This window comes from Pristiophorus japonicus, chromosome 19 (assembly GCF_044704955.1).
Source record: "Pristiophorus japonicus isolate sPriJap1 chromosome 19, sPriJap1.hap1, whole genome shotgun sequence".
NCBI classification, from domain to species: domain Eukaryota; kingdom Metazoa; phylum Chordata; class Chondrichthyes; family Pristiophoridae; genus Pristiophorus; species Pristiophorus japonicus.
Genome location: NC_091995.1, coordinates 82,118,183 through 82,135,087, shown reverse-complemented (window position 1 = coordinate 82,135,087; position 16,905 = coordinate 82,118,183). Strand labels below are relative to the sequence as shown.

The window sequence follows — 16,905 nt, the reverse complement described above, 5'->3', positions numbered from 1 at the left end:
TGACTCACCTTTGCACACACTTATTTGCATAACCATCGAGGTTTGGATTTAAAAAGGTCAGTGAAGCACAGGGAAGTCTGATTTAAGCTCATTTGTTTATCAGCGCTATGAATAGCCGAACTTTGCACTGCTCTCGATTCCAGTTAGCAGCAACTGGCTCGGGGGCCGAGTTAACCCCGCTTGCGTCAGGAGTCGCTGATATCGCAACTTCCCTCTCCACGCCTCCCGGCCGATCCCAGGTCTGATCCGTGGCCACAAAATGAATGACATTTTACCATTCCCATTCGCTAATATTAACAGAAAGGAAGGCCAGTAACCTACGTTATTTGAAAATCTTTCAGATCATGAAAGCATTTGAATTGAATGTCAGGTGTAGACAAGAACAAAGAACAAAATCTATTTCTGCTGCTTGGGGAGTCGAGGACTGAGGGGGAGTGGGCGGTGCATAGTCTGAACATTAGAGCCAGGGCTTTCAGGAGTGAAATAGGAAGCTTTTCTATACACAAAGGGTGGGAGAAATTTGGAACTCTCTTCTGCAAACGGCAATGGATGCTCAGGATCAATTGTTAATTTAACTTTGAGATGATAGATTTTTGTTAACCAAAGTTATTAAAGGATATGGGCCAAAGGCGGGTATATGGAGTTAGGTCGCAGATCAGCCATGGTCTCATTGAATGGTGAAACAGGCTCGAGGGGCTGAATGACCTCCTCCTGTTCTCATGTTCTTAAATGTACCTTAAGAAGAAGATGAGAGGCCCAGACTTCAGAGGGGTGGGTCTAGGCTACTCTCCAGAGACAGACATTGAGAGACAGGGGATGTCCCCAGCCCAATCCTAGAGCAGAAACACTTTGTTGTCAATACCGAGTGAACAAAAACTCCCCAAACGCCCATAATAACTGGCTTTAACTTCTGAATGACATCAAATTGCCCTTAAAACGTTACAAAGAGTAAAACCCAAACCATGTGACCGACGGTAAGTCCTCAACGACTGGTTGGATGACTTGAAAGGGCCAGAGAAACAACAAAGAAATGGAGTGAAGACTCTTGTAGGAACGGGAACAGGAGGAGGCCATTCAGCCACTCCAGCTGTTTCCGCCATTCAATGGGATCAAAGCTGGTCTGTATCTTTTTTTTTATTTGTTCGCGGAATGTGGGCATCGCTGGCAAGGCTGGAATTTATTGCCCGTCCCTAATTGCCCCTTGAGAAAGTGGTGGTGAGACGCCTTCTTGAACCGCTGCAGCCCGTGAGGTGAAGGTACTCCTACAGGGAGTATATGTTTTTGTAGAGGATTTGTTACACTTGGGGGGCTTGCTAGGCCATTTCAAAGGGCAGTTAAGAGTCAATCGCATTGCTGTGGGTCTGGAGTCACAGATAGCAAGACTGTGGTGATATTTGAACTCCTGTCCCTGGATCATTAGTCTAGATCTTTGGATTATCAATCCGGTAACATAATCACTATGCCACCGTATCAAATGGATATTAACTCCATCTTCCCGCCTCAATTCCAAATCCCTAATACTCCTGCTTAACAAAAATAAATGCATTAGATTTGAAACAACATAATCATAATTCAACAAGATGCTAAATGAACGATAGAAAATTGCTGAAAAGATCCCATGGCACTATTTCAAAGAAGAGCTGGGGAGTTATCCCCAGTGCTCTGGGGCCAATATTTATCCAACCAACATCACTAAAACAGATGATCCGGTCATTATCACATTGCTGTTTGTGGGAGCTTGCTGTGCGCAAATTGGCTGCCCCATTTCCTACATTACAATAGTGACTACGCTTCAAAAGCTGTTCATTGGCTGTAAAGTGCTTTGGGACATCCTGAGGTCATGAAAAGCGCTATATAAGTGCAAGTTCTTTCTTTTTGTTTACAATCTAACTTAATGGTGGGACAGGCTCGAGGGGCTGAATGGTCTGCCCAGTCCCTATGTCTAATCTGAACATTTTCATAAGGCTGGGAACGAGGCAGCAAAGAGGTAAACATTACAACCCTATGGTCATCTGCTATCTCTGCAGTCACTGTGTCCGCTGCAGCCACAGCTAGGAAGCTTAGCTTCAGCGAGATTAAAAGACATTCATCAAACGAGACCGCAGCAAATGTCCAACTTTTTATCAGTACTTTACTTCTGTGCATTTGCGAGGGTCCTGCCTGTCAACATAGCCGTCTCTCTAATCATGGGCCTTAAACTGCTGTCAGAAAGAATAGTCACTGCCAGTTTAAACAAAGTGCAGTTAGAACATGGGAACAGGAGGAGACCATTCAGCCCCTCGAGCCTGTTCCGCCATTCAATGAGATCATGGCTGATCTGTGACCTAACTCCATATGGTCCATATCCCTGAATACCTTTAGTTTCAAAAAGCTATCAATCTCCGATTTAAAATTAACAATTGATCTAGCATCAATTGCCATTTGCGGAAGAGAGTTCCAAACTTCTAGCACCCTTTGTGTGTAGAAGTGTTTCCTAATTTCACCCCTGAAAGATCTGGCTCTAATTTTTAGGCTATGCCCCCTCGTCCTATACTCCCCAACCAGCAGAAATGGTTTCTCTCTATCTACCCTATCTGTTCCCCTTAATATCCTGAAAACTTCGATCAGATCACCCCTTAACCTTCTAAATTCCAGGGAATACAACCCTGATTTGTGTAATCTCTCCTCGTAACTTAACCCTTGAAGTCCGGGTATCATTCTGGTAAACCTACGCTGCACTTCCTCCAAGGCCAATATATTAGTTCCATTTCATTGATATGGTCTTCTTGTGATGACAGATGTGCAGGTCACTGCAATTATTTGTTTAGCTTTTTCAAACATGTTCATTTTATTTATGGCTGTTACCGCGAATCCCAGTTTTACCCGTACTCATATACGGATAGCTATCTGTATGTCCACCAGAACACGAATGCAAATGAACATAAGAACATAAGAAATAGGAGCAGGAATAGGCCATTCAGCCACTCGAGCCCACTCTGCATGCATACAATGAGCACGCACACAGTATCATAAGTACAATGAACGCATGTGAGTGCGTGCACACACCCATGTTCACGCATGCACACACACACACGCACATATGCATATACACATCCAGTGCTCACACACCCAGACACAAACACACACACATGCACACAACCTCCCAGCATGCTCGCAGACAGGCAGGCTCGGTCTTCTCCTGTGCTCAGCTGTAACTTTGGTGGCCGTTCGGCAGAAAAGCCGGTTCATGCGCGTAAACGGGTTACTGTCGAATCTCCGCCAAGGTTACATCGGGAGAAGCCCTGAGGGACCTTCCACTCGTGCCTTACTGTAAGCTGAAGTAGGCTCATACCTTAATATACACAAACACTCCTACTCCAAATAGACCCACACACATCCTTATCCCAAACACAACCACACTCTCTCACATACACGCACTTCCGACCACATAAGCAAATCTTATGATAACCACAGCCGCAAACACCCCGAACTCAAAAACAGACCACACCCCAACCCAAAAGCACACGTACATAGAGAAGTCGCTCCCTTGTCTGCGGATGTTATGGTCTAGGACAGCTCCTTGGGAGATTCCAATGGTAAAGGCACAGGGACAGGAAGAAGTGTCATTGCTAGAGATGCTCCAGCTGCGATCGGACAGGTAAGGGTGGGGCCAAGTGAGGCCGGACAACGGAGGAGAGGCCTTGGAGGAGGATGGTGTGCAGTCGACCATGTCAAAGGCGGCAAAGAGGACAAGAAGGGATAATGGGCCATGTGTCAGCCAGTGGCACAGTGGGTAGTGTCATGTATTCAACCAGCATTGTAACCCATGTATAACCTGACCTAAGTTGTACACTGTACGAACAATGACCACTAGGTGGTGAACTTGTGGGAGACACTCCTAACCTGGACCTTCAGATATAAAAGGGGAAGCTTCACCTACCTTCATCACTTGAGTGCTAAGGAATAAAGGACAGGTCACAGACTGACCTTCTCTCAAGCATGGGCCTCGTGTGCATTTATACTGTATAGTAAGGACGTATCAATGGCGACAAGAAACTGGGATTTAAACCACGCGAGCATGGCCACTAGCAGAACAGACGAGAGGTACTGTGTTAAGGAATGGTTGGGACAGAGATTCAACATTGTTAAAGCAGCACACAGTTCTCCAGGCAGACAAGGACAGTCGGGCATGCCCCAACATGTAGTCGAACCCAGAGGGGGAGTTCGACAGAGACAATGGCAAGCTGAACGGCGATTCACGCCATTGCAAGGGACAATGTGGCCAGTAATGGGGCCATCAACACCTGTTAATGGTGCACTCAAGGGCAATAACAGGGGCAGTCAGGGACGATCGACTGGCAAGGGACCTTTTGTTTCAAACAGCAGCTCATGCTGGAGGCGTGGAGGCACACACTCAGCCGGAGTTTGCAGAGGTAAGCAAAATACCTGCAGAAATTGCAGAAATTAACTCTGGGGGAAATCGCTGGAAGCTGAAGTTCAGCGAGTTCATGTGGAGCACGTATACAGTTCATACACCAGGACGCCACCGATAATGAGGAAAGTGCTCCTCAATGGCATCCTAGTATCAATGGAGTTAGACACGGGGGCCAGCCAGTCCCTGATGTGTATCAAACAGTTCGAAAAGTTGTGAGCGTCCAAGGCCAGGAGGCCAAAATTATCGCCGATTGACGCACAGCTACGGACTTACACAAAGCAGATCATCCCGGTGTTAGGCTGCGCCATGTTAGTCGTGACCCACAAAGATTCGGAGAACAGACGGCCACTCTGGATTGTCTTAGGGGACGGTCCTGCACTACTGGGGAGGAGTTGGCTTGCTGTCATGAACTGGAAATGGAGCGATGTCAATGCAATTTCCTCTGTGGAGCGAGTATCATGCTCACAGATCCTGGAAAAATTTGACTCATTATTTCAACCCGGCATTGGCACTTTCATGGGGGCCAAGGTAGTGATTCACATAAACCCGGACGCTAGGCCAGTACACCACAAGGCCAGAGCGGTGCCGTGCGTGATGCGGGAAAAGATAGAAGGCGAATTGGACCGCCTGTTGAGGGAAGGCATCATCTCGCCAGTCGAATTCAGTGACTGGGCGAGCCCGATTGTGCCGGTGCTCAAGGCGGATGGGTCGGTCAGGATATGTGGCGATTACAAGGGCACCATCAATCGGGTGTCACTCCAAGACCAGTACCCGCTATCGAGAGCAGAGGATCACTTTGCGACGCTATCCGGTGGCAAACTTTTTTCAAAATTGGACCTGACCTCAGCTTACATGACCCAGGAGCTGGCGAGTGAGTCAAAGAAGCTGACCACCATCACGACACACAAGGGGTTGTTTAAGTACAACAGATGTCTGTTCGGGATTCGCTCGGCCGCCGCGATCTTCCAATGAAATATGGAAAGCCTCCTCAAGTCGATTCCAGGGACGGTGGTTTTTCAGGACGACATCCTCATTACGGGTTACGATACTGAAGAACACCTCCACAACCTGGAGGAGGTGCTACGCAGACTGGACCGGGTAGGTCTTCGACTGAAAAAGGCAAAGTGCGTCTTCCTAGCTCCAGAAGTAGAATTCCTGGGGATGAGGGTAGCAGCAGACGGGATCAGCCCTACTGCATCCAAGATGGAAGCGATCCAGAGAGCACCCAGACCCCGTAACACGGCGGAGCTGCGTTCATTCCTGGGGCTCCTGAACTATTTTGGTAACTTTCTTCCCAAATTGAGCATGCTGCTAGAGCCGCTACACATGCTCCTATGCAAAGATTGCGAATGGGTCTGGGGGGACAGCCACGAAAGGGCTTTTAATAGACCACGTAATTTGTTATGTTCCAACAATCTGTTAATGCTCTATGACCCATGTAAGAAACTTGTGTTAACGTGCGATGCGTCGTCCTATGGTGTCGGGTGTGTGTTGCAGCATGTCAATGCCAAGGGTCAATTACAGCCGGTAGCTTATGCCTCCAGGAGTCTGTCCCAGGCAGAAAGGGGTTACGGGATGGTAGAAAAGGAGGCGCTCGCATGTGTATATGCGGTAAAGAAAATGCACCAGTACCTGTTTGGCAGGATATTTGAGCTGGAGACAGATCACAAACCCCTAACGTCCCTTTTGGCCGACAACAAGGCCATAAATGCAAACGCATCGGCCCGCATACAGAGGTGGGCACTCACGTTAGCCGCCTATGACTACACAATTCGGCACAGACCGGGCACCGAAAACTGCGCCGATGCACTCAGCAGGCTCCCACTAGCCACCACTGAGGGGGCTACCGAGCATGTTGCTGAGATGGTCATGGCTGTTGAAGCTTTCGAAAGCGAAGGCTCACCCGTGACAGCCCGTCAGATTAAAGTCTGGACAAATAGAGACCCGCTATTGTCTTTAGTCAAGAAATGTGTCCTGAATGGGGACTGGGCAGCCACGTACAGGGCATGCCCTGAGAAATTTAAACCATTTCACAGGCACAAGGATGAACTCTCGATTCAGGCCGATTGCCTACTGTGGGGAAACAGCGTAGTCATGCCCCAGAGGGACAGAGAGGTGTTCATCAGAGAACTCCACAATGGGCACCCGGTTATTGTCACGATGAAGGCAATTGCCAGGTCACACGTTTGGTGGCCAGGGATAGACGCAAATCTGGAACTTTGTGTTCGCAGGTGCAACACGTGTGCCCAGCTGGGCAATGCTCCCAGGGAAGCCCCCCTTAGCCCCTGGCCATGGCTCGCCAAGCCTTGGTCATGCATCCATGTGGACTACGCAGGTCCTTTCATGGGGAAAATGTTTTTGGTTGTAGTAGACGCCTACTCCAAATGGATTAAGTGTGCCATTTTAAATTCAAGCACATCCTCTGCCACGGTAGAAAGTCTACGGTCTACCGGACATCTTGGTCAGCGACAATGGCCTGTGCTTCACAAGCACTGAATTCCAGGACTTCATGGCAGGCAATGGAATTAACCATGTTAGAAAGGCACCGTTGAAGCCGGCCTCAAACGACCAGGCAGAACGAGCAGTGCAGATAATCAAACAGGGGATGCTCAGAATCCAAGGGGGTTCCCTACAAAGCCGCTTATCACGCCTCCCGTTGGCCAATAGATCCCGACCACACTCACTCACAGAGTTCCACCCGCAGAGCTACTAATGAAAAGGATGCTCAAAACCCGGTTATCCCTTATACACCCCACCATGAAAGAAATTGTCGAGAGCACCTTTGCCTCTGAGTCAGAAGGTTGTGGGTTCAAGTCCCATGCCAGGAACAAAAAGCTCGACTGACACTCCCAGTGCAGTACTATGGGAGTGCTGCACTGTCAGAGGTGCTGTCTTTTGGATGAGATGTTAAACTGAGGCCCTGTCTGCTTTCTCAGTTGGATACAAAAGATCCCATGGCCCTATTTCGAAGAAGAGCAGGAGAGTTATCCTTGGTGAGCTGGAGCCAATATTTATCCCTCAATCAACGTCACTAAAAGCAGATTATCTGGCCATTATCACATTGCTGTTTGTGGGAGCTTGCTGTGTGTAAATTGGCTACCTACATTACAACAGTGACTACACTCCAACAGTACTTCATTGGCTGTGAAGCGCACTGGAACATCCTGTAGTCGTGAAAGGCGCTATATAAATGCAAGTCTTTCATGATCACAGTCACACAGAATGTCTCAGACCTCGCCGATCGCTGGAGTTGTAAATGGATGACATTTTTCTGTTTTTTTTGTCACTAGAGATAATGAGAATGTGAGAATGCCACCACGAAAAGATTTGAGGAGAGAAGCTTAAAGGAAGTTGCAACATGTTTGGAAGAGAAAGGAGCTTTTTGTGTCTGATATCCGCTTGGATCCTGACCACTGCCCACTGTGCTGAGGAGGGTAAGCAATTTCAAAGCTGCACCTTTTTCCCCTGCATGTGAATTGGAGCTGAGATTGCTTGAGGAGGGATGTTATGCACTATGTATGCCATAGTGTCCTGTCAATCATGGTTATGGCGCCACCTTTCATCGAATTACATCGAACATACAGCACAGAAACAGGCCATTCGGCCCAACTGGTCTGTGCCGGTGTTTATGCTCCACTCGAGCCTCCTCCCACCCCTCTTCAGCTCACCCCAATCAGCATCACTTTCTTTTCCTTTTTAGAACATAAGAAATAGCAGGAGTCGGCCATTTGGCCCCTCGAGTCTGCTCCACCATCCAATAAGATCCTGGCTGATCTGATCTTGGCCTCAACTCCACTTCCCCGCCCGCTCCCCATAACCCTTGACTCCTCATGTACTTTCCCCTCATATACTTATCCCTTTACCCTCAAGTACTTAACTAGCTTCACGTTAAGCATATCCATGCTTTTCGACTCAGCTACTCTTTATGGTAGCGAGTTCCACATTCTCATCACTCTCTGGGTTTCTCCTGAATTCCCAATTGGATTTATTAGTGACTATCTTATATTTATGGCCTAGTATTGCTCTCCCCCACAAGTGGAAACATCTTCCCTACATGCATTTTATCAAACCCTTTCATAATCTTAAAGACCTCTATCAGGTCACCCCGCCCCTCAGTCCTTCTATTTTCCAGCTAGGAAGCTAATACAGAGCTACGGAGAATAACACCACACCTCATCTGAAGGTGGCTCATATCGATGAGATGAAACTCCTCCATGGGGATGTTAATGGTTCCCAGTTGAGTTGGGCAGAGTCAACCTAACTGTGTACGGCCATGACTACACAACACACAAACCTTCAACACTGGCACGAGCTGAGCACTCGTGCCTTTGAAAGGCTACATAAAAGCAATCGGAAATGGAAATGTCAGGCTGGTGGAGTGAGGCCTGTGGTGGAGACTATGAGATGGAGCAGTGCAGAGGAATCTTCACCTTAATCTGATCTGCATTTGGTAAATGTTCCTCTTGTCCAGCACTGACTGACCATATTTTGATGAATGACCAAATTCATTCGCTTCTCTTCAGCATACACCATTTAAAAAAAATAAGATTGATAATTACTTCATAGGAAGGACATTAATAATTTTGTGCGATGTAAATGCCTCTGCGTTTGTCAGGCTGCTTGTCTAATTCCAGTCTTGGATGTGTCATAATTTCCTCCAGTTAGACGTTTGTAAGACCAAAGCCATCGTCTTCAACCTTCACCAGAAACCATAAAAAGGGCATGAAGGCTTTGGAGAGGGTACAGAACAGATTTGTAACTAGAATGGTTCCTGGGATGAGGGATTAGTTTATGTGGATGGAGTGGAGAAGCTGGGGTTGTTCTCCATAGAGCAGAGAAGGCTGAGAAGAGATTTGATAGAGGTGTTCAAAATCGTGAAGGATTTAGATGGAGTAAATAAAGAGAAACTGTTTCCAATGGCCAAAGGATCGATGATGAGAGGGCTCAGATTTACGGTGTTTGGCCCGAAGAACCAGAGACGACATGAGGAGAAACTTCTTTACACGAGTGGTTAGGATTTGGAATGCACTGCCTGATAGGGTGGTGGATACCGATTCAATTGTAGCCTTCAAAAGAGAATTGAATAAATACTTGAAGGAAAACAAATTGCAGGGATATGGGGAAAGAGCAGGAGGGGCGGGGGACGGTGGTGGGACTGACTGGATTGCTCTTCAAAAGAGCCGGCACAGACTCGATGGGCCGAATGGGCTCTTCGGTGCTGTACTATTCTATGATCCTATATTTAAAGTCCTTCATGGCTTGGCCTTTTCCTATCTCTGTAACCTCCTCCAGCCCTAACATAATCCTCCATAACTCTCCATTCCTCTGCCTCTGGCCTCTTGTGCGTACCTCCTCCCTTCATCCCATCTTCTGTGGCAGCCCCTTCACCAATCTAGGCCCCACCCTCAAGAATTCCCTCCCTAAACTCCCCTGGCTCTTCACCTCCCCCGCCTCCTTTAAAACTCTTTGACCAATCTTTTGGTCAGCCGCCTCCTTAAAACTCCTTCTTTGATTCAGCGCCCATTTTTATCATTACGTTTGTGTGAAGCACGGTGGGAGGATTTTCTATGTTTGAGTTGCTATATAAATACAAGTTGTTGTTGGAAAGGGAGTCATCTTAAAAGTTAATAATGCCTCTTTACCATCCTGTAGTCATGCAAAAATATATCTCCCTGTTTGGAAAGCGTATTACAGGTACAACGTCCCGAATCCGGAACTCTGAAAACTGGAATTGCCCAAAAATCGGACATTTTTGAGGCAAAACTCCAAATCCAGCACGGATTTAGTCAAGGATTCCGGATTTCAGACAAGAAAATCAAGTCTGAAATCCAGAATCCGTGACTGAAATCCGTGCTGGATTTTGTTTTTTGCTGGATTTTTGATATTGCCGCTCAAAACCCGACAGGGATTCGGTCAAGGATTCCGGATTTCAGACTTGATTTTCTTGTCTGAAATCCGGAAAAAACCCCAAACCAGAATGGACTCAGTCCTGAGGATTCCAGATTTTGAACATTATACCTGTATTAAATGTTATACTTATTGTGCATTAAGTGTTGGCTGTGGGTCAGTAGTCGCACTCTCACCTGAGTCAGAGGCTGTGGCTTCAAGTCTCACGCCAGAGACACTTCAGTGCAGTAGTGAGGAAGCCTCTCAGATGAGGTGTTGAACCGTGGCCCTGTCTGCCTTTTGGGACAGGCGTGAAAGATCCCATGGCCACTATCCCCGGTGTCCTGGGGCAATATTTATCCCTCAACCAACATCACTAACTGAGATGATCTGGTCATTATCACATTGCTGCTTGTGGGAGCTTGCAGTGCGCAAATTGGCTGCCGCATTTCCTATATTACCACAGCGTCTGCACTTCATTGGCTGTAAAGTGCTTTAAGAACATAAGAAATAGAAACAGGAGTAGGCCATACTGCCCCTCGAGTCTGCTCTGCCATTCAATAAAATCATGGCTGATCTGATCATAGACTCAGCTTCACTTCCCCGCCCGCTCCCCATAACCCCTTATCGTTTAAGAAATTATCTATTTCTGTCTTAAATTTATTCAATGTCCCAGCTTCCACAGCTCTCTGAGGCAGCGAATTCCACAGATTTGCAACCCTCTGAGAGAAGAAATTTCTCATCTTAGTTTTAAATATTCTAAGATTATGCCCTCTAGTTCTAGTCTCTTCCCTCAGTGGAAACATCCTCTCTGCATCCACCTTGTCGAGCCCCCCTCATAATCTTATATGTTACGATAAGATCACCTCTCATTCTTCTGAATTTCAATGAGTAGAGGCCCAACCTACTTAATCTTTCCTCATAAGTCAACTCCGTCATCTCCGGAATCAACCTGGTGAACCTTCTCTGAACTGCCTCCAAAGCAAGTTATCCTTTCGTAAATATGGAGACCAAAACTGCACGCAGTATTCCAGGTGTGGCCTCACCAAAACCCTGTATAGCTGCAGCAAAACTTCCCTGCTTTTATACTCCATTCCCTTTGCACTATAGAAATGCAAGTCTTTCTTTTTGAGACTTTTACTTAGACATGAATGCGGCTCAAAGGTATTGTTTATTGCTTGTTTCTGATACACGATTTTCTTTTTTGACTTTAGCGTCCGATATTGCCAGCAGCTTGCAATGTACCACCGACTACATCACCAAGATAGACTGCCAATGGGCTGAAAACTCGGTGGCAAGACGTTATATTCCGATGGAACTATATTACAAGAAAGAAACCCTATCTTCTATATCGAAATATAGGTTAAAAAAGCAAGATTCTTTTTTACAAGATAAATTAATATTTATCCTTTTAGCTTTTTGTTATTAAGTTGCTGACTCCTGCAGGTATATCATTCCACATTGGGCTCACTGGGCAGTACCCTTGCCTCTAAGTCCAATGGTCGTGGGTCCAGGCCCTGCCCCAGAGACTTGAGCACAAAAACCTAGACTGGAACTCCAGTGGGTGTGCCGGACTGTCGGAGGTGCCATCTTTCGGATGGGACGTTAAGCCCTTAGCGCTTATCTTACCTAAGCATAGAGGTCAATAACCAGGGGGCATAGATTTTTAAAGTAATTGGTAGAAGGCTTAGAAGGGAGTTGAAGAGAAGGTTTTTCCACCCAGAGGGTGGAGCTCACTGCCTGAAAGGGTGGTAGAGGCAGAAACCTTCATAGCATTTAAAAAGTACTTAGATGTGCACTTGAAGTGCTGCAACCTACAAGGCCAAGGACCAAGAGCTGGAAAGTGGGATTGGGCTGGATAGCTCTTTTTCGGCCGACACAGACACGATGGGCCAACTGGCCTCTTTCTGTGCCGTAAATTTGTATGATTCTATGAAACCTAGGCTCCGCCTGTCCTCCCAGGTGGACGTACAATTTCCCATGGTACTATTTCGAAGAAGAGCAGGGGAGTTATCCCCGGTGTCCTGGCCAATATTTATCCCTCAACCAACATCATTAAAAACAGATTATCTGGTCATTATCACATTGCTGTTTGTGGGAGCTTGCTGTGCGCAAATTGGCTGCTGTGTTTCCTACATTACAACAGTAACTACACTCCAAAAGTACTTAATTGGCTGTAAAGCGCTTTGGGACACCCTGAGATTATGAAAGGCGCTATATAAATGCAAGATCACTCATTCAGTGTTCAAATCACAGTGGTGATGGTCGACTCCCAAGAACAGGCCACCTTGCATTCTCATTTCATTTACGGATGGTGTGTATGATCCCAGGAAACCAGAGAGGAAAAGTGAGAGGGCGTGAATTAGAAGGTAAAGATCGGCAAGTGTAAACAACCCATCGCCACGCTGGCCGCGATCAGCAAAATCAGACTGTGAATCAGGTCTGCGGCTTGCGTGGCTCAGCCCCACGGCACAAGAAGCATTCGTCCATCAAGCTATTCACGCCGTACCCTTTTCAAAAGAGAAATGTGGTTTTGTGTGGATGTTCCCAGAAAACAGCCCACTTCGTGGGCAAGAGGACCTCCTTGCCTGCGTCGCTCAGTCCCACTGTGTCATCAGCTGCGAGTTAATGTCCAGTAACTGGGAGGAACTCTCTAACCTGAGAAGTGTAATATAGATCCACCTTGTGGTCTGCTCCTTCCGCCTAGTGGACTACTGTGGTTTTGCAGCCATTGCTGCAAATACAATGAAAGCATCATGTGGCTAGATCCTGTGTTAAGAGCCATCTTGTAGTCTGTGTGTTTATGATGTCGTAAAGCAGACATCACAGGAAGGGGTGCATATTGCAAGCAAGCCCGTACAGATTGAACCTCACTTATCTGGGACTTCCTTATCCGGCAACGCCCCTCGTCCGGCACCATTCCCGGCCACCGGGTGCCGCATGTGCAGAACTCTGCCATGAACAAATTGAACAAATTGAAATCCTTCCTCGCTGCCGACTCCTGCAATCACTGGCCTGACCCCACGATCCACCATTCCCTCCCACCATGATCTCTCTGCCGCACTCCCAGCCCCAAGCCAGCTGGCCCCGATATCCCCTTGCTCAATACCTGTACCATCCAATTTAACGTGACCTCTCCTCGTCCGGCAAAATCCCTTATCCAAAACAGGCCAGGTCCCGAGGGTGCTGGGTAAGGGAGGTTCAACCTGTACAATAAATAAAACTAGTGCACAGGGAATGTGGCACAATCACACCGTGCTATTATCAGCAGTCGTCATCTATAGGGAAGAACTATTGAAATGAAAACGTCTTATTTTTATGTTTTCTACTTTATCCTTGCAGTGAGCAGAAATGCAACTTGAGAAGATTAACGAATACATCAAGCCCTGATATTAATTGGGGTTGCACCATAAAGGATGGCAATTATGCCGTCTCATATAAATATAGTTATGTGTTTAAACCGGAGCGACCTCTCATCCTGACCAAATCCTTCAGACTTTTGGAAACTAGTAAGTTAGTTTGGAAAATCTTGAAGCTACAAGTTTAAATCCCTCCTTCTGCTTTTAGCGTAGTGAAACATAGCAAAATGTCCCAAGGCAGTTCACAGGAGTGTTGTGAGACAAGATATTTCACACCTAGCCACATCAGGAGAAATGAGGGCAGGTTCTTGGTCAAAGTGGTAGCTTTAAGCAGCGTCTTGAAGGAGGAAAGAGAGGTAGAGAGACAGAGAGGTTTAGGCAGGAAGTTCCAAAACTTAGGGCCTAGGCAACAGAAGGCACGATCACCAATGATTGAGCGATTATAATCTGGGATGCTCAAGAGGGCAGAATTAGAGGAAGCTAGACATCTCGGGGCGGCGGGTGGGAGGGGCGCGGGAGGGGTTGTGGGGCTCGAGGAGGGGCGAGGCCATGGAGGGAATTGAAAATAAGGATAAGAGTTTTGAAATTGATGTGTTGCTTAACCAGGAGCCAATGTAGGTCAGCGAGCACAGGGGTGATGGGTGAGTGGGACTTGGTGCGAGTTAGGACACGGGCAGCTGAGTTTTGGATCACCTTTAGTTTATGTAGGGTAGAATGTGGGAGGCCAGCCAGGAGTGCATTGGTTGTAGTAGTCAAGTCTAGAGGTAACAAAGGCATGGAACTAAAGGTCTGCGAAAGGGTGGAGGGCAGGAGAGATTAAATGACAAAAGGGATGATGATGCGAGGCGAAAGGTGATGGTACTGGGGCAAGTAAAGGAACAAAAGATGGGTGTAAATGGGAATGGCAGAATCATCACCAGCTGCCATCCGAAACAATGGAGGCAGAAGTTATGGTCTGGAATTGTTGAACTCGATGTTGAGTCCGGAAGGCTGTAAAGTGCCTAATTGAAAGATGAGGTGATGTCCCACGAGCTTACGTTGAGCTTCATTGGAACATTATAGGAGGCCAAGAACAGAAAGGTCAGAGTGGGAGGGGGGGGGGGGGGGGGGCGGAGAATTGAAGCTTTAAGTTTGTCATTTTCCTGGATGGATGAGCCCCAATGGACTCCTTGGTCTATTAAACCTCGACATCTTCGGAAATGAGTGGCAAGCCTTGCCCTTCCATCACACGTGGATAACCTACTTTCTTGTTTGGCCCTTCCATTTTCAGTTAAGCCTCAGCCTCCGCTCAACCTGAGTGTGGCTGTCACGGAGAAAGGGGACTACCTACTAACATGGCAGACAATTTATACGAACGACTCGTCCAATATGCTCTTTGGAAAGTTGCAGTATGAAATTAACTACAGACGATCCTGGGAGTCGTGGGAGGTACAGCCTAGCTACGTTGTCCTTAAAACGTTGTGAATGAGCAAAATTGCCACAGATCGAGGGAATGTGGAGGGTGGGAGTATCTTCACATGTCCGGATGAGGCAGCATCTACACTGTGAGGGCAATAATACAATGATGATTTTGATTGAATGACGATGGAGAAGGTGCGAAAAAAGATTCACAAGGGCAATTACACAGGACATGCAGCACAGAAACAGGCCATTCGGCCCAACCAGTCCAGTCCACTCGAGCCTCCTCCCATTTTCCTCATCTAAATCTATCAGCAAAGTCGTCTATTCCCTTCTCCCTCATATGCATGTCTAGCCTTATCAGAGCTGAGAGGGTACAACAATCAGCAAAGACTGAACAGGCTGGGGTTCTTTTCTCCAGAAAAGAGAAGGCTGAGGAGTGACACAATAGAGGCCTTTAAAATTATGAAGGGGTTCGATAGGGTAGACATAGACATGGAAGAGTCCAAAATTAAGGGACATAAATATAAGATAGTCACTAATAAATCCTATAGGGAATTCAGAAGAAACTTCTTTACCCAGAGAGTGGTGAGAATGTGGAACTTGCTACCACAGGAAGTGGTTGAGGCAAATAGCATTTAAGGGGATGATGAGATGCAGACATGCGGGAGAAAGGAGTAGAAGGATATGTTGATGGGGTGAGATGAAGTAGGGCGGGAGGAGGCTCGAGTGGAGCGTAAACACCGGCACAGCCGGTTGGGCCGAATGGCCTGTTTCTGTGCTGTGAATTCTACGTCATTCTATGAACACCCGATGCACCAGTTACCCCTTATTGTTGGGCCTAGAAACAGGAGTTGATCGGCGTAAAAAGGCAGTGACCGCAAAACGGGTTGTGGAGGTGCAACAAAAGCATTTAGATGAGGCTGCCTCTCTGTAATGCAACCAGAGCTGAAGGCAAAGCAAGAATGGGTGGTAATGGGACAGGTAAAGAAACGAGCGTTGGGTCTAGAGGAGGTGTAAATGGCAACAGCAGAATTGTAACCACAAGATGCTGCCTGGAATAAAAAAGGAGGCAGAGGGGAGCACTGTAAAGTGCCCAATCGAAAGATGAGGGGGGTCCCGCCGATTCTGAGGCGGTGACGCCGGCTGAGTGCTGAGTTTGACGCCAGACGGTCGGTGCCACCTCAAACTGTGCAAAAATTCGGTTTTGCCGCCCAAAGATGAGAGAGCAGCGCTAAAAGTGGCGTCGCACACTCATCCTCAGGCGCCAACGGAGCGGCAGTTCAGGAGGCCGACCGAATTTCCTGATGGTCGCCTGCCGGCGTGCGATTTAAGAAAAAAAACGTTTCGGGAACTCCCTCACCCACACCCGCACTGGTCATCATTAATACCTGAATGCTAAATAAAAATAATCATAACCACTAACTTTCATTCCTGGACACTCCCGGCCCGGGATCCCCGATGTCCCACCACCTTTCCCAGGCTGTACGGACCCCTGCCGGTAAGGCCACCGCCCTCACCTAATTTCGGAGCTGCGGCAGCAAGGGGGCATTGCATGCTCGATGACCTCACCACGTGGGTGGCGGCTGAGTGCCCAGCGGTACGTCTTGGCGCCGCCCCCCCCCCACCATCCAACTCAATTTCCCGACAGTGTGGAAATGTATTTTTATCTAAGCTGATACCATACGGTATTTGTGTGCCTTTTGATTAAGATGGAGTCCTGGCCCTTCCAGAACTTTCTGCATTTTAGCAGCCAGCTTGCATAAACAGCCAAACCTGCTGTTAGATGGCTGATGGTTATCAGACAGCTAGGAGACAAGTCATGCTGAGACAAGTAACCCCCCATGG

General features: G+C 47.4%; 1 protein-coding gene across 2 annotated transcripts in view; it reads left to right on the top strand.

The window, feature by feature from the left end:
- Positions 1 to 16,905, top strand: part of LOC139229996 (cytokine receptor common subunit beta-like) — a 62,595-nt gene that overhangs the window by 14,622 nt on the left and 31,068 nt on the right. For both annotated transcript variants that reach the window (XM_070861707.1, XM_070861706.1), the window contains exons 2-5: positions 7,705 to 7,848; positions 11,515 to 11,662; positions 13,643 to 13,809; positions 14,930 to 15,087. In XM_070861707.1, the coding sequence (XP_070717808.1) occupies positions 7,773 to 7,848; positions 11,515 to 11,662; positions 13,643 to 13,809; positions 14,930 to 15,087 (549 nt within the window). In that variant the 5' untranslated portion in view covers positions 7,705 to 7,772. The remainder of the gene's footprint in view (positions 1 to 7,704; positions 7,849 to 11,514; positions 11,663 to 13,642; positions 13,810 to 14,929; positions 15,088 to 16,905) is intronic.